Source organism: Pan troglodytes, chromosome 17, assembly GCF_028858775.2.
Source record: "Pan troglodytes isolate AG18354 chromosome 17, NHGRI_mPanTro3-v2.0_pri, whole genome shotgun sequence".
NCBI classification, from domain to species: domain Eukaryota; kingdom Metazoa; phylum Chordata; class Mammalia; order Primates; family Hominidae; genus Pan; species Pan troglodytes.
In genome coordinates this window covers 89,813,855-89,838,136 of record NC_072415.2, presented here as the reverse complement: position 1 = coordinate 89,838,136, position 24,282 = coordinate 89,813,855, and the positions used below count along the sequence as shown (strand labels likewise).

The following is a 24,282-nucleotide window of genomic DNA, read 5'->3' as shown; positions in this document are numbered from 1 at the left end:
GTGATTTTGGGAGCACTCCTGATGTTAGCGAGTTCTCATGTCTATGTGATTTTGGGAGCACTTCTCATGTTAGCGAGTTCTCAAGTCTCATGTGATTTTGGGAGCACTCCTGATGACAGCGAGTTCTTACGTCTGGTGATTTTGGGAGCACTCCTGATGTTAGTTCTTAAGTCTCACGTGATTTTGGGAGCACTCCTGATGTTAGTTCTCATGTCTCACGTGATTTTGGGAGCACTCCTGATGTTAGTTCTCATGTCTCATGTGATTTTGGGAGCACTCCTGATGTTCTCATGTCTCAAGTGATTTTGGGAGCACTGATGTTAGCGAGTTCTCATGTCTCTGTGATTTTGGGAGCACTTCTCATGTTAGCAAGTTCTCAAGTCTCATGTGATTTTGGGAGCACTCCTGATGACAGCGAGTTCTTAACGTCTGGTGATTTTGGGAGCACTCCTGATGTTAGTTCTTATGTCTCACGTGATTTTGGGAGCACTCCTGATGTTAGTTCTTATGCCTCATGTGATTTTGGGAGCACTCCTGATGTCAGCAAGTTCTTACATCTCATGTGATTTGGGAGCACTCCTGATGTTAGCGAGTTCTCATGTCTGTGATTTTGGGAGCACTCCTGATGTTAGTGAATTCTTACGTCTCATGGGATTTTGGGAGCATTCCTCATGTTAGTGAGTTCTCATGTCTCACCTGATTTGGGGAGCACTCCTGATGTGAGTTCTTACATCTCACGTGATTTTGGGAGCACTCCTGATGTTAGTGAGTTCTTACATCTCATGTGATCTTGGGAGCACTCCTGGTGATGGTGGCCCCACACCCGGCCTCTGTTCTTGAGGCATTTTATCAGGGTCATCATATTTCTTGGCTTCCACGTATATTAAATGCAGAATTTAAAAACGGTTAAGATAAAATTACAACGTTAATTTTCATGGCTTTCAGGTTTCTTCAAAGCCGTTGCAGGTCAACGCTTACTGACGCCATGCCTCGCTCTGCTTAGGCACGTTCTGGACGTGGAGGTCAGAAGCACGTGCTACACGGGGACTGGTTTTCCTTGAAAGCAGTGACATCAAGTGAGTGGTCTGCTAGCTGTAGAAGCCTCCGTGGTTTAAACCCAAGAAGAAATTCAGATGCCTACTGGGTCTCAAGGAACTGGGCACACATTCCCACAGCACTGACCAGGCGCGAGTTCTCAAAGCTGCTCCTCACATGAGGGGCGGGGAAGCCCTTGTCAGTGTGGGTGGGAGCAGCATCCCCCACGGCAGGCGCTACTCTTGGGTCAGCAACTTTGCCTCTCCTCTGTCGACGTGGAGACCCTTCCTCTAACACTGGAGCAGCCAATGCCCACCTAACACACTGACGCGCCGGAAATGGCCAGAGGTCTCGACACCCCTCACTCAAAGGCCCCCTGACAGGCTGCACTTGACCCTGGTTCCAGATCCTCTTGACTCCCCATCGTCTGTGCCCCAAAATGAGCAGCAGCCCCACCCCATGTATCCCCAGGATGAAGAGGGGCCACGGCAGCCTCCAGGGAGCACCCCGGGACAGGTACCTAGTCCATCTCACAGGCCCACGGGGGGGTGCAGGCAATGGGCCCAAGAGACAGGCTTATCTGGGGTGAAGCTGCCTCATCTGCCCCAAGCACATGGAGTGGAAGAGGGACACATGTGAGATGAGGCTGTCAGGCCAGGGCCAGGCCACGAGGAGCTTCCTGAGGCTGCTGTAATAACCAGGCGCCACGGCTCAAAAGATCCAAATTCACAACCTCACAGCTGTGCAGGTCAGAAGTCCAACATGAGCCTCACAGGACCAAAATCCAGGTGTCCACCGGGAGAATCCCTTCCTCGCATCTTCCAGCTTCCAGAGGCCTCGGGTCCTTGGCGCCGGGGCTCCTCTGACCCCTTCTCCTGCCTGCAGGCGCTGATTGTCTTAAGGGCCCAGGACTCACAGAGAATCAAGGAGGCTTTAAATATTCACGAACATAAAACACTCTGGCCTCTCTCCCATGCACAGAACAATCCACAGCTGCAGCCTTCTGCTTTCAATACCATTTGTTCCCAAAGAGCTACATCTGGGGGGTTACGATTACTTTTTATTTCTGAGAGAAAGGATTAGGTTTTGGGGTGGCTGAAAGCTGCTGGGTGCGTTCAAGACATCTGTCTCCCATTGAGAATTCAACCCCTTTTGATATCGAATGACTAAGAACCAGTTGTCACCACTGCCTGAAACAGGACTGCGTGGGGAACAGACCCCGAGTCCTCCACGCCTGACCAGGAAACCAGGAGGGAGACGGGACGTGTCAGCAGCTTCCAGGCAGGAAGAGGCAGCGTCCCTCCCTCCTCTCCTCCCACCCCTGGTCCTAGGCAGGTGACTGTTCCTTATACAGAACCTTCTGGAATCTTAAATAAAGTGGTCTGGGCTTACAGGTAGTGGCTGAGAAAAATTTTTTTTAGAGAAATCATTTTTGTGAAACAAAAAACAGCTAATGTTCAAAAAGACAGAAAAATGGCAGAGAAATTCAGCACACCTCAAAAAAGGGTCTGATCCTCACAGGATAAACTGGCGTCTAAAGGCGATGACCTGAGTTACTGAGACGAGTCTGTCCTGAATAGAACTATCTGCATTTTTCTGCTACTGTTGAAGATACACAGGAGCTGTTTTCCTCCTCAAGAAACCTCTGCTGCCTTCTGGATGCAAACAGAATGGTGGCTCTCTCCAGAGGACAGCGGTGCCAGGCGGGCAGGGAGGACAGGCTCTGGTGGGAACATGAAGACCTGAGGGAAGGGGACGGCCTGTGCCCTGACCAGCTGCAGGTGAGGACCCCACACAGGCGCCACCCATGAGGGCACCTTACAGGAGGACACGGGATGTGGTTTCCCAGGACAGTCCTCCTAAAGAACAGTCTCCGAAGGACGGTGCTGCGCAGATTGCCCATCCCTAACATCCGGACTGTTGTGGAACCTTCTATCAGGGGGTGGCCTGGGACCCAAGAGGAGAAGCACACGGGCCAAGGGGCCCAGGACACAGGGGCCAAGCAGGACCCGGCTGAGAAAACCCCAGCTCCACCGATGCTGCCTAAAGTTGTTTCGTGCTGTGATAACGAGATGCTGTGAGAATCACCAGTCACTCTGTGTGCGTGTGTTTAAGGCCCACGTGCAACACACAGCCCTCCAGCGTTTCTCAATGGGGGCCGGTCGGCGTCGGGCAGGGGGTGTTGACCGGCCCCAGGGTCACCCCTTGTCATGACCATGAGTGCCTCCAGACCCCGTCCCATGTCCTTGGGGTGGGCCGGGAGAGCCGGAGGGGCTGGGCGGCATCGGTCCTGGTGAAGACGCAGGCACGAATCCTAAGCCACAACTTCCACATGTTCTCATGCCACACACTGCGGACACATTGCTTAATGCTGTTCTAGGTCTCCTTGAATAGGAAGTTGCGTGAAAAACACAAGTGCTTGTCCCAAACCAGACACAACTACACAAGTGCAGGACTCTAGCTCGGCCTCCAGGTGCACAGCTCAGCAATCCGCCCGCACACCAGAGCTCTGCGGCCCCAGCACGAGCGCCGGCGCGGGCACCGGGGCGTGGGGTTGGCTCACCTCTTTGTCCATACTCTCTAAATCCTCCTTACAAAGAGTGTACAGCGGCATTGTCTCAGACATACTGGGCTGTCGCTTTCTTCTAGAAGGGCCAGGCTGCTCTCCGTCCTGAGCGTCAGGCAGCTCTTCGCCAAACATCTGCGGCTGGGGTGGCGGAACCGCTCTGAAAGGAATTTCATAGGTCCCACATGAGGAAGGTCAGTTCGAATGGCACTTTTCCGCACCGAATCAGACTCCTGGGCTCTCGGACTAGGTAAACACTCACACACCCCAACAGGGAACACGTATGAAAAACGTGATGTTTCGCCAATACACTTTTCAGAGGTTAATGGATCAGAATTTGCTAACTGAGCCAGGGTGACTGGCAAAACACGTTTCTGACTATCCTGTGGAAAAATAACACCCATCTTCTTTTATCCACAAAACCCCCGTGGGGCAGAGAGCATCTGCCAGGCTCTGGCATCTTAGAATAAAGGGCAAAGAGAGACAGGAGATGAACCGTGTTCTGGGAACCCCCAGGACATGTCATTCACCCTCAAAATAGGGTCCGGAGAGCTACACGGCAAAACACAAAACAAGAAAATGCAACATCTCCAGGCTACGAAAACAGACACGAAAAACGGCCAAGTGACAAAACAGACGTCAGTGGGCTGAAATTAAAATCATTTCACAGGTCAGCACGGTGGCTCATGCTTGTAAAGCCAGCACTTTGGGAGGCTGAGGCAGGTGGATCACTTCAGGTGAGGAGTTCGAGACCAGCCTGGCCAACATGGCTAAACCCCATCTCTACTAAAAATACAAAAATTAGCCCGGTGTGGTGGTGCACGCCTGTAATCCCAGCTACTCAGGAGGCTGAGGCAGGAGAATTGCTTGAACCTGGGAGGCAGAGGTTGCAGTGAGCCGAGATTGCGCCACTGCACTCCAGCCTGGGCAACAGAGCAAGACTCCATCTTAAAAAAAAAATTCACGAAACAACAGAAAAAGGTAAATCTTGTGCTTGTATAGTTAAATATTAATGTAATAAATCAACTAGAAAGGGCCAATCTTCTGTTTCAAGGATCTTTCTGTTATGTTCAAACCGCAGCTCCGTTTGAAATGGTTTCTCTCCTCTGTACACATCTTTCTCGATCTGGATATGTCAATCTTATTAATATATTCTGATGCATGCCTCTGACTGCTGGAATTTAAGGCAAGCCTCTGGGAAAGGGGTGGTGCGGCCCTCCTGAGAGGCGGCTGTTTCTAGCTGCTGGTTCTTCCCTGGATGACCAAAGGACGAGACCAGGAGGCACTAAGCGTGCGTCCCAGATACCAGCTCGCTCGGGACAGGCACGAGGATGAGGGGATAAAACCCATCCTGGTGAAGGAAAACGGGCACTAAGTCAAAGTCACAAAACTAAAAAGACACAACCGTGTTAGGCTATTTACTAATGGAGAGAAGATTTTCTGCCCAGAAATCTGAAAGTGCTGATCTGCGCTGTTTGGAATTCAGGACTTCCCAAGCCTTGTCAAAGTCCACTCTTCACGGCGGCCCTCTGTGAACACGCGCTTCCCATCCCACGAACGCCGCAAACGCCACGCTTCCCACCCCGCGAAAGCCGCGCTTCCCATCCCACGAACACCGTGAATGCTGAGCTTTCCATCCCGTGAACGCCACGCTTCCCATCCCGCGAACACCGCGAACGCTGTGCTTCCCATCCCGCGAACACTGTGAACGCTGCGCTTCCCACCCTGCGAACGCCGCGCTTCCCATCCCACGAACACCGTGAACGCCGTGCTTCCCACCTGCATTTGGCTGAAACACCCATGTACGTACAAGTGGACACACGCAGTCCAAAGCAGTGTTGTTCAAAGGGCCAACTGCACTGTTATTTTAAACTGAATTAAATGTTTCAACTAAATGGTAAAAACCTGTGATAACTGCTCTACTCCCGCCAAACACCCCACCTCTGGGGTCTCACAGAAGGCCATGGAGGAGCCTGACATCCAACCCCACCGGCAGCAATGAGGCCCCACCCACCCACGCGGGAAGGTCAGGATTCTCACCAGCCCCCACAGCTGTCCACCAGCAACGGCGTCACCCCCATCCCCTACAGCAGTCCACCAGCAAGGGCGTCACCCCCATACCCCACAGCTGTCCACCAGCAACGGCATCACCCCACCCCGACAGCCGTCCACCAGCAACGGCGTCACCCCACCCCCACAGCAGTCCACCAGCAATGGCGTCACCCCACCCCCACAGCCGTCCACCAGCAACGGCATCAACCCCATACCCCACAGACGTCCACCAGCAACGGCGTCATCCCACCACGACAGCCATCCACCAGCAACGGCGTCACCCCACCCCCACAGCAGTCCACCAGCAATGGCGTCACCCCACCCCCACAGCCGTCCACCAACAACAGTGTCACCCCACCCCCAAAGCCATCCACCAGCAATGGCGTCACCCCACCCCTACAGCCATCCACCAGCAACGGCATCAACCCCATACCCCACAGATGTCCACCAGCAATGGCGTCACCCCACCCCCACAGCCGTCCACCAACAACAGTGTCACCCCACCCCCAAAGCCATCCACCAGCAATGGCATCACCCCCATCCCCCACAGACGTCCACCAACAACAGTGTCACCCCACCCCCACAGCCATCCACCAGCAACAGTGTCACCCCACCCCCACAGCAGTCCACCAGCAACGGCATCAACCCCATACCCCACAGACGTCCACCAGCAATGGCGTCACCCCACCCCCACAGCCGTCCACCAACAACAGTGTCACCCCACCCCCAAAGCCGTCCACCAGCAATGGCGTCACCCCACCCCCACAGCAGTCCACCAGCAACGGCATCAACCCCATACCCCACAGACGTCCACCAGCAATGGCGTCATCCCACCCCGACAGCCATCCACCAGCAACGGCGTCACCCCACCCCCACAGCAGTCCACCAGCAATGGCGTCACCCCACCCCCACAGCCATCCACCAACAACAGTGTCACCCCACCCCCAAAGCCATCCACCAGCAATGGCATCACCCCACCCCTACAGCCATCCACCAGCAACGGCATCAACCCCATACCCCACAGACGTCCACCAGCAATGGCGTCACCCCACCCCCACAGCCGTCCACCAACAACAGTGTCACCCCACCCCCAAAGCCATCCACCAGCAATGGCGTCACCCCCATCCCCCACAGACGTCCACCAACAACAGTGTCACCCCACCCCCACAGCCGTCCACCAGCAACGGCATCAACCCCATACCCCACAGATGTCCACCAGCAATGGCGTCATCCCACCCCGACAGCCGTCCACCAGCAATGGCGTCACCCCCATACGCCACAGCCGTCCACCAGCAACGGCGTCACCCCACCCCCACAGCCATCCACCAGCAACGGCATCACCCCACCCCCACAGGTGTCCACCAGCAAGGGCGTCACCCCCATACCCCACAGCTGTCCACCAGCAACGGCATCACCCCACCCCCGCAGCCGTCCACCAGCAATGGCGTCACCCCCATACCCCACAGATGTCCACCAGCAACGGCGTCACCCCACCCCCACAGGTGTCCACCAGCAAGGGCGTCACCCCCATACCCCACAGCTGTCCACCAGCAACGGCATCACCCCACCCCCGCAGCCGTCCACCAGCAATGGCGTCACCCCCATACCCCACAGACGTCCACCAGCAACGGCGTCATCCCACCCCGACAGCCGTCCACCAGCAACGGCGTCACCCCACCCCCACAGCCGTCCACCAGCAACGGCATCACCCCACCCCCGCAGCCGTCCACCAGCAATGGCGTCACCCCCATACCCCACAGACGTCCACCAGCAACGGCGTCATCCCACCCCGACAGCCGTCCACCAGCAACGGCGTCACCCCACCCCCACAGCCGTCCACCAGCAATGGCGTCACCCCACCCCCACAGCCGTCCACCAGCAACGGCATCAACCCCATACCCCACAGACGTCCACCAGCAACGGTGTCATCCCACCCCGACAGCCGTCCACCAGCAATGGCGTCACCCCCATATGCCACAGCTGTCCACCAGCAACGGCATCACCCCACCCTCGCAGCCACCAGCAATGGCGTCACCCCCATACCCCACAGACGTCCACCAGCAACGGCATCATCCCACCCCGACAGCCGTCCACCAGCAATGGCGTCACCCCACCCCCACAGCCGTCCACCAGCAACGGCATCACCCCACCCCCGCAGCCGTCCACCAGCAACGGCGTCATCCCACCCCGACAGCCGTCCACCAGCAACGGCGTCATCCCACCCCGACAGCCGTCCACCAGCAACGGCGTCACCCCACCCCCACAGCCGTCCACCAGCAATGGCGTCACCCCACCCCCACAGCCGTCCACCAGCAACGGCATCAACCCCATACCCCACAGACGTCCACCAGCAACGGTGTCATCCCACCCCGACAGCCGTCCACCAGCAATGGCGTCACCCCCATATGCCACAGCTGTCCACCAGCAACGGTGTCACCCCACCCCCACAGCCGTCCACCAGCAACGGCGTCACCCCACCCCCACAGCCGTCCACCAGCAACGGCGTCACCTCACCCCCACAGCCGTCCACCAGCAATGGCGCCACCCCCATCCCCCACAGCCGTCCACCAACAACAGTGTCACCCCAACCCCACAGCCGTCCACCAGCAACGGCGTCACCCACCCCCACAGCCATCCACCAGCAATGGCGTCACCCCCATACCCCACAGCTGTCCACCAGCAACAGCGTCACCCCCTTCCCCCACAGCCGTCCACCAACAATGGTGTCACCCCCATCCCCCACAGCCGTCCACCAGCAATGGCCTCGTCACCTCCATCCCCCACTCTCAGGCATCAAAAAGAGGCCGTGTGGGGAACTGGACTCCTATCCCAAATGGCAGGAACAAGGGGGCCTCCACTCCTGCTGCTGGAGCATGGCCCAAAAAAAAAATCAGTGATGGGAGAAGGTTTAAATAAGATCCAGAGTCTCCTAACATGATGTGACAGGTCCAGGTTTCAATCCAGTATCACTTGCCACAGCAAGAACCAGGAAGATCTCAAACTATGGAGAAAAGGACAATCAACAAGGGCCAAGCTGAGAGGGCAGAGATGCTAAAATTCACAATGATTTTATAGCATCCATGATAAAAATGCTTCAAAAGCAATTGCAAGTATGCTTGAAACAACTGAAAAACACAGAAAGGATTGGCAAAGAAATAGAAGATACAGACATTTTATAAACAAAAAATAAAAACTAAAACCAAAAAATGTCCTGGACAGACTAGCAACAAATGAAGGAGACAGAGGAAGGCTGTGAACCCGAAAATCTAACAGAAGTCACCCAACCTGGACAACACAGAAAACGAGCTGAACAGGAAAAAGAACACAGCTTAGAGACGCACGAGATACAAAAAGCCTCAGCATCCGTGTCCCTGCCGTCCCAGCATGGCAGAGATGGCCCTGAAAAGCAATGGCTGGAAATGTCCCAAAGACGTCAAAAGACATAAACTTTCCAACTCAAAAAGCAGAGTCAAACATAAACAAGGTAAACCCTCCAAATCTACACCAGGACACCTCGTCATCAAACCTCAACTAAAGACAGAGAAAAACCTGGAAGGCAGTGAAAGAGAAAACACAGCTACCTACAGGAAAAACGGTCAAAGACAGAAGATCACTTATCAGAACCACGGAGCCCAGGGAAGCCGGATGTTTTTCAGGCCCTGAGAAAAAGGAAGATCAACCCAGAGTCTTGTCCTGTGAAAACGTCCCCCAGCAAGGGAGGGACTGGAGAGGGCCCAGGCCTGCCCCGAGAGCATGATGGACACTGCAGGGCAGGTCGGGAGGGAAGGGACCCCGAGGGAACCTCCCGTGAGGACGGAAGCAGGAATCCGGGCAAGCACCGGAGACTCCGCTCGAGTTCTCTAGACCACACTTGACTGTCAAAACAAAAGTCATAAGAAATAATCCCAAAGCAAGCAGAAGGAAAGTAAGAAATAAGGAGGCTGAAAAACAAACAAACAAAAAAAAATAGAGAAGGTAAGCGGAGCAATTCCTTCAAAAACACAACCACAACTCACCCAAACGCAGCAGGTCCTGTGAAAAGCCCTGTAACTGTTAAGGAAAATGGATATGAAATTTTAAACCTTGCAAAAACAAAATCTCCAGGACCAGACGGTCTCACTGGAGCATTCTCCCGAATATGTGAAAGGAAGGGGCAAGTCCGCAGTCTCACCAGTGATGCTGGAGGGTGGGGCGCTTCCCACCTCATCACGGGAGCCACAGCAAACCTGGGGGCAGATGGCACACAACGTGACAAGTGCAGCCCCACAGGCCCCTCAACGTCAACATAAAGACACTTCACAGAAGCGCATCAAGGTTACTATACACCACAACCAACGGGAATTGTTTCTGGGGTGCAAGGTTGTTTTCATGTCCAAAAATCAGTCAATGTGACCACCACATACTGACAGGCAAAAGAAGAAAAACCACACACACCATCATATCAATCAACAAACTCCTAAAAAATTCAACACCCACTGGTGATAACAACTCACAGAAAACAGGAAATCCAGCTTGATCAAGGGCATCTACGGGCAGAAAACCCAGAAACAGACCACACAGGTGCACCTGAGCGCCCTCGAGACGCTGCGGCAGAAGCAGCCGTGGAGCGAGGACGGCGCCGGCGACAATGCGGCTGGGGCCAGAAAACCACCCTCAAGAGCATCTGGGGCTGAGGTGTCGCATGAAAGACTATAGAACTTTTAGGATAAAACATCAAGAAAATCTCTGGGATCTGGGACTAGGCTACTAGTTAACTTCACAGCAAAAGCACGATTCCTAAAAGAAAGAAGTGATAAATAGAATCTCGTGAAAATTAAAAACTTTTGCTCTGCCAAAGACCCTCTAGAGGATGAAAACTCAAGTTGCTGACTGGGAGGAAAGGATTTGTAAGCCACACATCCAACCAAGGACTAGCAGATGGAACAAACACAGGAGGTGATGCGTCATTATTCACCACGGAAATGCAGGTTACAGCCACAACCAGCTCAGGACACACCTATCAGAATGGCTGCAATAAACAGCACTGGCCACGCCACCTGGGTCACTCACCGCTGCTGAAAACATGAAATGATGATGCAGGTATTCCAGAAAAAGGTCTGGCAGTTTCTTTAAAAAGCTAAACACACACTCACCATCCAATTTAGCAACTGTATCTACCACTGGACATTTATCCCAAAGAAATAAAAACTTAGATAGGTTAAGCATCCCATATCCAACATGCTTGAGACCAAAAGTGTTTCCGATTTTGGATTTTTGTATTTTGAAATATCTGTGTTACACTTACGGGCTGAGCATCTGCAACCGGTGACCCCAAATCCGAATGCTCTGATGAGCACTTCCTTCCAGGGCCACGTCAGTGCTCAGAAAGGTGCGAATCTTCGTGCTCAGAAAGATGCGAACCTTGGAGCATTCCCAATTTTGGATTTTCGGATGAGAGGCTCAACCTGTGCAAACATTTAGAGCAAAGGCTGGAAACAACCCAAATATCCCTCAAAGGGTGAACGGTGAAACCACAGTTGGCTCCACCACACACCATGAGACCCGGCTCCGCAAGAGAAGGACATGAATGAGGGGCACAGAGGTGCTCCAGGAACTGGCTGAGGGAGGAGGGCCAACTCCAGAAGGTTGCCGACCTGCCGTACACAGCACTCCGGAGAGGGCGCGGTGCAGGGAGGGACAGCAGGTGGAGGGCCAAGGGTCAGGGAAGGGGAAGCGGCTGAGGCCATGAGGGGCCGCAGGGGAGCTGGTGTGAGGGTTCTGTGTCTGGATGAATCTGTGTGGGTCCTAGTGGTGAGCCTGTTCCCCACTTTCACAAGAGGCAACCACAGGGGAAACAGGATAAAGGGTCCAAAGGGCCTCTCTGCAATATCACTGCATATATATCTACAAATATCTCAAAAAGTCTAACCAAAAAACTGAATGTTCCCACTCACCTCCAGGTCCCCAGTGAGCCAGCCTGCCAGCCCAGCACCAAAAAGGTCAAAGCCAGAATTAGAAAAAACGTACAACGTTCAAAGACTTAGATGAGGACCAGTCCGGGGATGAAGGGCCAACTGCCCTCACTGCCAAGCGTCCTGTCACAATGGGGTCTGCACGGGGTTCCGAGAACAGAATGAGGAACCACCACTCTCAGGAGGGTGGGGAGACGGGGCCACCTCCACAGCAGCACAACCAATGCACACAACATATGAGGCCTGGGGCCACTCAGGCGCGGGACCCACTGTGAGATGGGGTGCCATGGGGGAATCGGGCAACCAATGCCCGTGACAGATGAGGCCTGGGGCTGCGCAGGTCTGGGACCCTCCGTGAGACAGGGGTGCCATGGGGGAACTGGGCTGCAGGGCACCAGTGCTGTTGCAAGGGTGTGAGGGTGGCTGCAGGAGACCACGCTGGACCTGTTTATACAGGTGGAGTGGTCCTGCAGGCACTAGGGGTCCACACGTGGAGTGGCATTGCGGACACAGGTCTATTTAGTGCAGGGAACTGGGCAGGCGCCACATGAACTCAGACAAGCAGGGGGGACTCTTGGATTAAACCAAAAGAAAACACTCTACTGTTCCTCCAAGATGGAGGCCTACGGAGAAAAGGTAGGGTGTGACCAGAGGCGTGGCCAATCCACACAGGCCCAGGTCCTCACCGCAGCACGAAGGCCCCGCAGAACTCCTGCCGGCTGGTCCCGTTTCCTTAGACTTCCACCACTATGTCTAGCCTGGGGAGGGAGACATTCAAACAGGGATTCCTTTTTTCTGATGTAAGTAGGTCGTTTCATCAATTTTGAAAACTATCAAAAAGCAGAACCCAGGCTCATTTTAGGAGAACTCAGTTTCCAACACGTACAAGTGAAGGGAGAGACATTTCCTTAACGTGACAAAGATGCATCCAGCCTGCAATCACCCAGACCAGGCGGCCCGCTGCTGCAGCCACAACAACGCTGCTTCCCGCCACCAAACTGATGATTATCGCAACCTAACAAATCACATTAACATCCTTTCATATAAATGAGCTGGTATTAACTGAAGTAATATTGATATTTTGGTGCAAATTACACTTTCACATTAAAAACAGAAGAAAATTTCATCAAAAGTCGACTTATTCAAATGAACTACAGCCCAGCGTGCATCTTCCTCACGGAAGGCACAGCTAAACAGTTGTTTATGACGTGCCATTCGAAACTGAACTGCTGTTGTTCACGTAAATTATACACATTTCAGAACACATACACAGTTATCGGCTGCCATGTTATTAGTGTCATTCAAGTAAAAGTGTTTGACTTTATTCAAATCCAGCTTACCATCTGCAAGTCTGTTTTCAGATAACAATTATCTTTTTCTCATTGATCTTAGAAATTCCTAGCTCACTTCAAGCAAGGCTGAATTATTAAAACACCAGTTTTGTATCTAATCTTTAACCACTTTACGTAGTTTAAGACAATGAGGACAGGAGCTTGAGACCAACCTCAGCAACATGATGAAACCCCGTCTCTGCTAAAAATACACAGATTAGCCGGGCGTGGTGGCACGTGCCTGTAATTCCAGCTGCTCAAGAGGCTGAGGCATGAGAATTGCTTGAACCTGGGAGGCGGAGGTTGCAGTGAGCCAAGATTGCACCACTGCACTCCAGCCTGGACGATGGAGCAAGATTCCGTCTCAAAAAAATAAATAAATAAATAAAAATACTGAAGAAAAAATAAGTCAAAGGTTTGTGATTTTATTTTAAATTATTTAAAAAAATTTTTTTTTGAGACAGGCTCTCACCCTGTGGCCCAGGATGAAGCGCAGGGGTGCGATCACAGCTCACTGCAGCCTTGAACTCCTGAGCTCAAGAGATGCTTGCGGGTCCGCCTCCCAAAGCACTGGGACTACAGTGCGAGCCACCCCCCTGGATATTTTATTCAACAGTATGAAAAGCAGCATCTAAAGAACAGGTGCTGTTCGCAGTACTGATCGTGTGGCTGCTTTAAATTATCACATAATTTCGAAACCAAATCTCAGCAGTATCACTTCAGTGCACGTATCTGTCCTGCCATCGTGCTTCTACTGATTAGAATGACAGCACAGAACAGACCCTGACTTCCTAGAGGTGGGGTCTCCACATCCTTCTGCTCTAGGTGGTGCTGGCCCGTTCACTGACTGGCCCACAGCAATCTCATAGGCCAGGTTCCGCCCCGCTGTTCTCAGAAGCGTCCAGGAGCTTTGTCAACTGGCTGGAGAGTTGGAATTAATTAAGTCAAATAAAGAAGTAAGAGTAGCACCAAAGCACTAAGCCCTGGTGTTACAGAAAGAGACCTGTTCCCAGTCCCTGGGATCACCGCAGTGGTGAGAGTGGCTGTGGGCTGGGCCTGAGCGGCTCCAGGGTAGGAGGCTTCACAGGAGCAAGTGGGCAGCGGGTGGGATCAGCTATGCCTTCGCCACAGATGAAAGGACGCAGAGCTTCCAGAGGGCACGTGCCATGCTCAGGGCCCTTCTGGACCCTGCCCCAGGCGCCCCCTCATTCGGCTGTTCTTGAGCCTTTAAAATAAACTGGTATTGCTGAGTGAAACGTTTTCCAGAGTTTTGTGAGCCAATTCAGCAGATTATCGAAACTGAACAAGTCTGTGTGTGGGGACCCCCAACACTGTGGCCAAGCTGGACGGTGAGGTGGCCTGGGGGTCCGAGATGAGGGCAGCCTGGTGGGACTGAGCCCCTAGACTCAAGGCCTGATGCCAACTGTGGGTCGTCAGCGTCAGAAACAAACTGAACTTTAGGCACCTGCTGGCCTCGAAGAGCTAGAGAAGCAGTGTTGGAAAGACACCTTGTATTAAAAACCCAACCAGCCCGCAACAGGAAGCCCTTCTAAAGACCAGAAACGACATCACCACGAGGATGCCTTCTTAACAGGAGATGACATCGTCACCAGAACACGATGGGAAGTGACATCACCAGGACACGATGGGAGGTGACATCATCACCAGGACGCCTTCCTAACGACAGGAGATATCGTCACCAGGACATAATGGGAGGTGACATCATCACCAGGACGCCTTCCTAACGGCAGGAGATGACATCGTCACCAGGATACGATGGGAGGTGACATCATCACCAGGATGCCCTCCTAATGACGGGAGGTGACATAATCATGACACGATGGGAGGTGACATCATCACCAGGATGCGCTAATGACGGGAGGTGACATCATCACCAGGACACGATGGGAGGTGACATCATCACGAGGACGCCCTCCTGACAGGAGGTGACAGTATCACCAGGACACGATGGGAGGTGACATCATCACCAGGACGCCCTCCTAATGACGGGAGGTGACAGCATCACCAGGACACGATGGGAGGTGACATCATCACCAGGACGCCTTCCTAATGACGGGAGGTGACAGCATCACCAGGACACGATGGGAGGTGACATCACCACCAGGACGCCTTCCTAATGACCGGAGGTGACATCATCACCAGGACACAATAGGAGGTGACATCATCACCAGGACGCCCTCCTAATGACGGGAGGTGACATCATCACCAGGACGCCTTCCTAATGATGGGAGGTGACATCACCAGGACACAATGGGAGGTGACAGCATCATCAGGACGCCTTCCTAACGACAGGAGATGACATCATCACCAGGACACAACGGGAGGTGACATCATCACCAGGACACAATGGGAGGTGACATCATCACCAGGATGCCTTCCTAATGATGGGAGGTGACATCACCAGGACATGATGGGAGGTGACATCATCACCAGGACGCCTTCCTAATGGGAGGTGACAGCATCACCAGGACGCCTTCCTAACGACAGGAGATGACATCGTCACCAGGACACAATGGGAGGTGACATCATCACCAGGATGCCTAATGATGGGAGGTGACATCATCACCAGGACATGATGGGAGGTGACATCATCACCAGGACGCCTTCCTAATGGGAGGTGACATCATCACCAGGACGCCTTCCTAATGATGGGAGGTGACACCACCACCAGGACGCCTTCCTAATGGGAGGTGACATCATCACCAGGACACCTTCCTAACAACTGGAAGTGACATCACCAGGACGCCTTCCTAACAACGGGAGGTGACATCATCACCAGGACGCCTTCCTAATGATGGGAGGTGACATCACCACCAGGACGCCTTCCTAATGGGAGGTGACATCATCACCAGGACACCTAACAACTGGAAGTGACATCACCAGGACGCCTTCCTAACAACGGGAGGTGACATCATCACCAGGACGCCTTCCTAATGGGAGGTGACATCATCACCAGGACGCCTTCCTAATGGGAGGTGACATCACCAGGACACCTTCCTAACAACGGGAGGTGACATCACCAGGATGTCTTCCTAACAACGGGAGGTGACATCATCACGAGGACACCTTCCTATCCATCAGGGATGACATCATCTCTGTGGCTGGGGATCCTCTTCCCTGTCATCAGAATGGAGGACCTCAGATTCATCCCAAACCCCCCACCCCCTAGGTCCCAGAGCATCGCCAGGCTGCCGCACAGGAGGCCACCTGCACCGGCCCAGCTGCCCGCAGCCACCCTGCACCTGCCCACCTCCCAGTCACCCGACCCGACTCCTCCTCTTAGCAACACTCTCCACCATGACCTCAAGGGCCGTGAAATCAGCCGAGAGGGGCACACGCTGCTCTCCAGAATTGTAAAAGACAAAACACAATCTATGAAACAGAAAACCGGGGAGGAACTAGAGCGCGTTTCCAGAGGGAGTGGCCTCTCCCGAAAGCTGGCTGGGCTTTGCCGCGGTGCCTGGCGGGGCCTTCTCACCTGTCCACCCAGGTTCGGGAGCTGCCGCCCACTGTGCGAAGGCCACGCCCTGGCCACCCCTGCTCCTGACTTGGGAGGGCCGTGCACTCCAGGCCTCAGCATCCCCACGCAGGGACAGTGCTGGATCCTGCAAAGGCTCCAAAAGGACATCAAGCCGTACCTCCCCATCTCCCCATTAACCGTGAGCACCCATCTCCCTCTAGCAGCCTGCATTCTGTACCCGTCACAGGATCTGAGGTGTTGTGACCTGTCAGAGGGCTTCCAGGGGCAAACGCACACCAGGTCTTGGTGGGTGCTCCTTGCCTGGGTCAAGTTTAATTGAGTTGAACTTTTGGTTGAATTTCAAAGCAACAACCACGGTACAAACAAAGACTCCTCACTTAAATCTCCAACAATGTCCCACAGCCATTTACATGGGGTCTGCAGGGGCCACAACCTTAGGCTGAGGGCTGATCTCGGGTCCACGCGGGCAAACAGGCAGAGGCCACGTGCTCAGGAAGCATCCCTCGGGGCCTGCAATCTCCCCTCTCCAGGGCAGCACAGATCCCGGCTACCAACGCCTTCCAGTCCAATCAAGTTTCCCTTCCTCACAGTGCTGTTTACCAGGCGCCACTGCCACCAACCCCTGCATCTGCTCTGTGTGGAAACGAAGAGGGCAGCCCGGGGTTGGCAGAGCAGCAAACGTGGAGCCGGCGGAGAGCAGATGGTGAGGCGAGTGGGGCGGGGGGCTCAGAACCAGCCCTGCTCTGCTCGTTCTCTGCTGAGTGTTCCCAGGACCGAGTGCTCTGCGGGGCGGCCACAGGTGGGCACATGCGGGTGCCTGGACAACATCTGAGAAGCTGATCGTCGGGGTTTTGTTTTAGTTTTGGGACCCAAGACAGGAGAGAAAAACAAAAGGACCCAAGACTGCAAGCGGGGGCGGCGCTCCCACGAGGTGCAAGCGGGAGTCACCGTCTGCAGCCTCCACCCGCCCTCACTTCGGGCAACTGGTGCCATCCCCCCAACAGACTGGAGCAGCAAGCTTGAAGAGCCCTCATTAGCTGGGGGCAGTGGCTGGGCCGCCACGTACCTGAAGGAAGAGGGCTCCTGGCGGATGGGTAGGGAGCTGGAGGGCGCTGGGGGCCCCCGGGCGCCCGTCCTGATGAGCTTCCCCGTGTTGGAGTCGTAGATCCGAACCTCGGGGCCAGGCTGGGCCTTGGGAAGAACCGGCATCGGGTGGAACAAGGCGGTGGGGGGCACACCCTCCCGGTCGGGAAAGGCCGCAGGGCTGTTCTCCCTGTCGGAGGAAGAGAACGAGGGCCATGAGCGGGGCGTCCGGGTGATGAGGGGCACTGCCCAGGCGCATGAACCAACAGCTGTCCAGCAAGGGAACGCCTGGCACGGACCTGCTGGGTGCAGCGAGGACCCACCTCTGTGCCTTGGTGTGATCGTCCCTGAGCGGGAAGAGCTGCTCCTCCACCTTGTCCCAGCGCTCCAGGCAGCTCCACAGCCAGTCAGGGTTGACCACGTGCAGGTGTCCGCACTCCTGTGCCTGCAGCACCTTCTCTGTGCCTGCAGGAGACCCGGCCGCGTCAGGCTGTCCCGGCCAGCACTGGAGGCTCAGGGCCCACATCCGGCTGCACCCACCAGGGCCCTCACCTGGCTGTACCCCACCAGGGCTCAGGGCCCTCACTCGGCTGCACCCCTCCAGGGCCTTCACCTGACTGCACCCCTCCAGGGCTCAGGGCCCTCACCCGGCTGCACCCCACCAAGGCCCTCACTCGGCTGCACCTCTCCAGGACTCAGGGCCTTCACCCAGCTGTACCCCACCAGGGCTCAGGGCCCTCACTCGGCTGCACCCCACCAGGGCCCCCACCCGGCTATACCCCACCAGGGCCCAGGGCCTTCACCCAGCTGTACCCCACCAGGGCTCAGGGCCCTCAGTCGGCTGCACCCCACCAGGGCCTTCACCTGACTGCACCCCTCCAGGGCTCAGGGCCCTCACCCAGCTGCACCCCACCAAGGCCCTCACTCGGCTGCACCTCTCCAGGACTCAGGGCCTTCACCCAGCTGTACCCCACCAGGGCTCAGGGCCCTCACTCGGCTGCACCCCACCAGGGCCCCCACCCGGCTACACCCCACCAGGGCCCAGGGCCCTCACCTGGCAGTACCCACCAGGACTCAGGGCCTTCACCCAGCTGTACCCCACCAGGGCTCAGGGCCCTCACTCGGCTGCAGCCCACCAGGGCTCAGGGCCCTCACCCGGCTGTACCCACCAGGACTCAGGGCCTTTACCCAGCTGTACCCCACTAGGGCTCAGGGCCCTCACTCGGCTGCACCCCACCAGGGCTGCCCACTGCAGGTTCCCATCTGCCAGGCCAGGGATAAGCAGCCATGGTGGGAAGGGGTGGATCTCAGACGGGGAGCCAGGCACAGCGGGTGACTTGAGCAGCAGGAGGACCTCTCTTAGCATGTGTTCAGGAAAGCCTCTCAACAGTGAGGCCACAAACACAGAAGCAAAAAGGAAACGTGAGCACAATTCAGGGGGAAGGAAGGAATGCGAGAGAAGGGCCAGGAACTTGGGCACTCACAGGACAGGGCAGGCGGGCACCTGAGGGGCCAAGGAGGACCCCGGCCTGGCCCAGCTCCATGCTCAGGAGAGAAGGGTCAGGAGCTGGGCACTCACAGGACAGGGCAGGCAGGCACCTGAGGGGCCAAGGAGGACCCCGGCCTGGCCCAGCTCCATGCTCAGGAGAGAAGGGTCAGGAGCTGGGCAGACACGCGGCAGGGCAGACGGGCACCTGAGGGGCTAAGGAGGACCCCGGCCTAGCCCGGCTCCACGCTCAGGAGAGAAGGGTCTGACTGCCCACAGGAGGCCAGGGCTTGGCTTTCTCGCTGGGCTCCACGGAAAGCCCGCCTCTGCCCTGCAGTTAGCACCTGGCTATTTCACACTGAGATGGAACCTTCCATTTACCCTTGATTCAAATGCTTTACTGAGCACATGCGTGTCCAACGCCACATGATACGTGCCAGAGCCGTGGCCTCAAATAAGACCACACCTGCTGTCAGGGAGCGTGCGTGGACAGGGATGAGCTCACCCCACGAGGCTTTCCTGAGCCCCGGAGGCGGGGCCACGCACTGAGAAGCCCTCTCAGGAAACGCCGCCAGGACAGGAAGCGGATTGGAGGAGCAGAACTGCAATCTTCATTTGCGGAAAATCCAGGTGCTTATGGGAGCATTTTCACAGAATAACTAGAATAACGAGGTATTTGGGTTTTTTAAGCACCGGGGTGTAAGTCTTCCTTCAAGAATCACCTATTGCTGAAAGGTTGTTTTATTCGGCGGAAGTTTCAACATGTCAGAGCAGCCTGCCCCGTCTGGGACAGGTTTCACCGTCGGGAGACAGCAGGCCTGTCCTCCGCCCTCCCAGCCACAACGTGTTCTTCTGTGCACGTTTCAGCTGAAACCTTGCACTTAGTTTTCTAACTCAGAGGGTTTGTCAATCTTTTACCTGCGACTCCTGTTCCTGCCTCGAATTTCTCTACTACGTCCCTATCGCTGATTCCCTGTTCTCCAACCCGGCCATGGCTTACTCCAGGGAGAAGGCTGAACTTTCTACACACGAGTAACTCCCACCCCTGAATGGTGTGTGCGATGACTGCGGTCTGAAAGCATGAACGTGCCCAAACTCCAATTTCACCCACTGTCATGATCTATTCTTAAAAGATGGTGATTCTGGGAAATGTTTCTGAAAATTGAAAGTGAGATAAACAGCAATGCCAACTCTAAGGAGTGCCTGCAAGGAGCCCATGGGCCTGGCCACGCCCAGGGCACAGGGAGGCAGCACTCACCAGCTCGCGCGGCGATCAGGTGCGTGGCCCTGTCAGGGGCGTCGGGGCTCAGCACCAGCCGAGTGAGGATCTTCGCTCCCAGCGCCGTGGCGTGGTAATGCTCCCGCGTCTTCTCTATCGGGAAGTTTGTCGGGTGTAGCCCACTGAAAATTATGGCCACGTCTGCCAGCACCTTGCTCTTGAGCTCCGGCACGATCTTGCGGATGTCCGGCGCCTCCTCGATCTCCTTGTTGAGGTAGCGGTCGTACTTGGCATAGTAGTCAGTGTGTACACGGACCAGGATCTCCTCCAGGTAGATGAGGTGGTCATCCTCATCCGTGTCCTCCTCCTCCTCCTCCTCCACGCTCTGGTCCAGGGACTCACCCGCAGTGACCCCCGACAGCTCGCTGTTCTGTGACTCGGTCTCCGCCTCCTTCCTGTCGGCACAGCCGTTGCCCAGGCCGCAGAGGCCATCCCGCTCGCCCTCCTCCTGCCCACCCAGCTCGGGCTCCTTGTCCGGGGCATGCGCGCCAGGCTCGGCCTCTCCGGGGAGACTCGGTGCTGCAGGCCGCCCCGGGTCCAGGGAACTGCCCTGTGCCAGCGCCCCGGCTCCCTCTGGGGCAGCCTTCGGCTTCTGCCGGCCTCTTTTCCCCTCGCTTTCGCCATCAGAGGCGGAGGAGGAGGACTTCGTGCCCTCGGACTCACTGCTGCTCTCGCTGTCGCTGGATAAGTCGAAGTCCAGGTCAGTGCCCGTGGCACCCTGGGCAGGCCGCTGTCCCGGTGCCACCCGGCCACCCTGCGCACAGGATCCCTGGGGCTCAGGAGCGCCTGCCAGCTCTCGGCTGCTGGTGGGGGCCTGGGCAGGGGGCCAGATGTCCCTCTCGTCCGGCTTCCCGGGGCGGGGTGAGTCCCGCAGGGTGGCGGCCTCACTGCCGTTCAGCTCCCGTGCAGGCTTCTCCAGGCCATTGCTGGGCTCCACTCCAGGGGCCTGCGTTCCCCCCTCAGGGTCTCTCACGGGCGGAGATGGCTCTGAAACCTCAGTGCCTCGAGAATGATTTACTAAATATGCATGCAAAAGGAAAAGTTACCGCAATTTAGCATTAAACATTAAATAACGTTCCAAGTTAAAGCAGCACCCTTCTCCATGGCTGTGAAGTCCACCACCCTCTAGACCAGGCCTTGGCAACCTTGCCGTGAAGAGGCCGGACAGAGTGAGCACCCCTTACCTGAAGTGCGTGGGACCAGGGACGTTTTGGATATTGAATTTTTTTCTGAGTTTGGAGTATTTGCGTTAAACTTACCAGCTGAACATCCCCAACCCGAAAAATCCAAAATACCCTAATGAGTATTTCCTTTAAGCACCACGTGGGCACTCAAAACGCTTTGGATTTGGGGGAGGAGGGAAACTTCCACCTGTAAGGACAACCAGAGGTTTCCGGGCTGCAGACCTGGCGCCACCGTGGCCGTAAGCCCCTGCAGACCTGGCGCCACCGCGGCCATAAGCCCCTGCAGACCCGGCGCCACCGCGGCCGTAAGCCCCTGCAGACCCGGCGCCACCGCGGCCGTAAGCCCCTGACGACCTGGTGCCACTGTGGCCGTAAGCCCCTGCAGACCTGGTGCCACCGTGACTGTAAGCCCCTGATGACCTGGCACCACCATGGCCACGGTTTCCCAAGCCACGGTCTGGAGGAAGTCAGCAACTCCACGCTGACCCCACCCATCTGGTGAAAGTCTCTACCTTCTACAGGAATGCCCCTAGTTTCACCCTCTCCTGGTCTTAACCTCCAAGTTCCATTTTAGTGACTACAGCAATAAATGTGTGCCTCAAAATATCTTTCAAAAAACTAAAGATCAAAAAACACTTAACTTTCGTAGGGTGGACGTCAGCTGCATGCCTGACTGACAAGTTAAACCACGCTGCTCTCTGGGGCCGCAGCCAGCGCCCAGCCCGACCACTGCGCACGGGGAACGGTTATTTCCCGCAGAGCCACCGCCCCCACATTCACTCTCTCTACAGAACGCCATGGCCCAATACCCAGGGATGTGTTTAAGGAAAACTGGGATGAAGGGAGCTATTCGGATGTGTTAGGTTAAACAGCATCCTCTAGTTTTTATTCAACTGGGAAAACGCTTAAGTGAGGGCCATTTTTTTTAAAGCCCAAATCGAAACAACATAATATCCTGTTTTTCAGTACTCTATAAATAAATCCAATAATCTCTACTGAAACACAAATAAAAAAACAAAGTGTATCTTGAATTTATAGCAGTCAAAACAGAGATAAGAAATAAGAAGAGCTAAACAATAAGCAAATGTGAATTCTTCTAGAGAATCAGGAAGGAGGTTACCCACCTTTCTTTCTCGTCTGAGATTCTCGGGACCCAGGGGGCGCATTCATATCACCCGTGCCCTGGAAGTATACATATTTCTTCACAGTTATCAGATTGGGGGCAAACTTCCAGACATCTTCTCGATCATCAATAATGCAAACCATTGAGTCTCCACAAGGAAAGAGATTTCTACAAGTGAAAATGCATAATTTACAAAAAATAATAATGAAAAGTTGTAGTCATTCATCTTGCCAAGCGTAACAGTTTAAGATTCTAATCCACATGTAAGCAGCAGACAGCAGGTTAATCAGACGGACACCAACTGCCCCGAAGCCCTTTCTGTTTGGGTCGCGTTTAAACCTCAGTAACATCTTCTGTGCTGTTTCCGATTCTCCTTCAGGCAGGAGTTCCCAAACTGTTTCTTAAAGTGCCAGAGTCACTATTTTAGGCATTAGGGGCCACGGGGACAAAACCCAACTCTGACCGTGTGGGCGTGACCATGTTCCAATAAAACTTCATGTACAAACAAGGCTGGGTAGCCTAAAGGCCAGAATTTGCTGACTCTGTAAACAGACCAGGCTAGGCGCTGTGTGGCTAATGCCTGCAATTCCAGCACTTCAGGAGGTCTTGGCGGGAGGGTCTCTTGAGCCTAGGAGTCTGACACCAGCCTGGGCAACATAGGAAGACCCCATCTCTACAAAACATACAAAGTTAGACAAGTGTGGGGGTGTGCACCCGTAGTCCCGGCTACTCAGAAGGCGGAAGTGGGAGGATAGCTTGAGCCCAGGAAGTCAAGACTGTGGTGAGCTGAGACCACACTACTGCACTTAAGCCTGGGCGACCGAGCCGGCTCAAAAACAAAAAAACAAAAACCAGACCCAGTGCTGATGCAGAATTTCTAAGCGGACCTCCAGCTACCTCCATGCAAACCACAGTGCCCACCACTGGGGCCTATCCTGGGCATGTCCCCATTCGATCCTATCATTCTGCCTTCGGGTGACTTTTCCCCCTAACACACTAACAGCACCTCTCATTCTCTTTTGCCCTGATTAATCTACTCACTCTGGCGCTAACTAGCAAAAAGGAGGTTTCTGAAGTAAATACTTTCAGATTCTCTTCTTAGTTAACATTAGCAAGCATAGGTCTCACAGTCTGTGGGGACTCCCTAAATGTAAAAACTGAAGCGCTGGGAGGAGGGTGGCCACCGTGAGCCAGGAAGCGGCTGAAGCTGAGGCTGTGGCCACCAGGTTCCTCGGGAAAACAAGCCACACCTGACATGGTGTTACACCAGCAAGGACGGACTTCCGGGTGGAAATGGGGAAACTCCTCGAATACAGTGGGCAAGAAACGTCAAAGCATATAAAAGAATATTAAAAAGTCTTTGCGGAGGGGCGGGGAGGGGCCTGCCCTGTCAAAAAAGCTCAGAGGAGCTGACAGGAAGGGGCTCTGGAGCTGATGGAAAGGAAGAAATGGCAAAAGGCAAAAATATAGGCATAATAGTCAAGTGACTTAGGATTTTGTAAATTATTAGTAGGATTAACACAAGCAAGCTCCCAAGAAAATTATCAACCTCAGATGCTGACGCTGATGTCAAGAACTGCCCCTAAACCAGCGGCCCCGCAGAGCTGCTGAGCTTGTGCGTGGGGTGGGGCTATTCACATTCCTCTGCCCACTCGGGTCCTTTTGGCTGCCACCTCCCTGATGCCATCCC

The 24,282-nt window shown here is 54.9% G+C and overlaps 1 protein-coding gene across 5 annotated transcripts in view; it reads right to left on the bottom strand.

Annotated features, from left to right (window-relative positions):
- The window catches only part of CTDP1 (CTD phosphatase subunit 1), a 79,369-nt gene that overhangs the window by 22,232 nt on the left and 32,855 nt on the right, over positions 1-24,282 (bottom strand). For 3 of the 5 annotated variants that reach the window (XM_054672151.2, XM_063795885.1, XM_016933955.4), the window contains exons 7-11: positions 22,594-22,760; positions 20,265-21,302; positions 17,844-17,985; positions 17,504-17,710; positions 3,599-3,761 (exon numbers count right to left, since the gene is read on the bottom strand). In XM_054672151.2, the coding sequence (XP_054528126.2) occupies positions 3,599-3,761; positions 17,504-17,710; positions 17,844-17,985; positions 20,265-21,302; positions 22,594-22,760 (1,717 nt within the window). Of the gene's footprint in view, positions 1-3,598; positions 3,762-16,870; positions 17,274-17,503; positions 17,711-17,843; positions 17,986-20,264; positions 21,303-22,593; positions 22,761-24,282 lie in introns of those variants that run through there. The other 2 variants (XM_016933956.4, XM_063795884.1) reach the window with 2 other exon arrangements.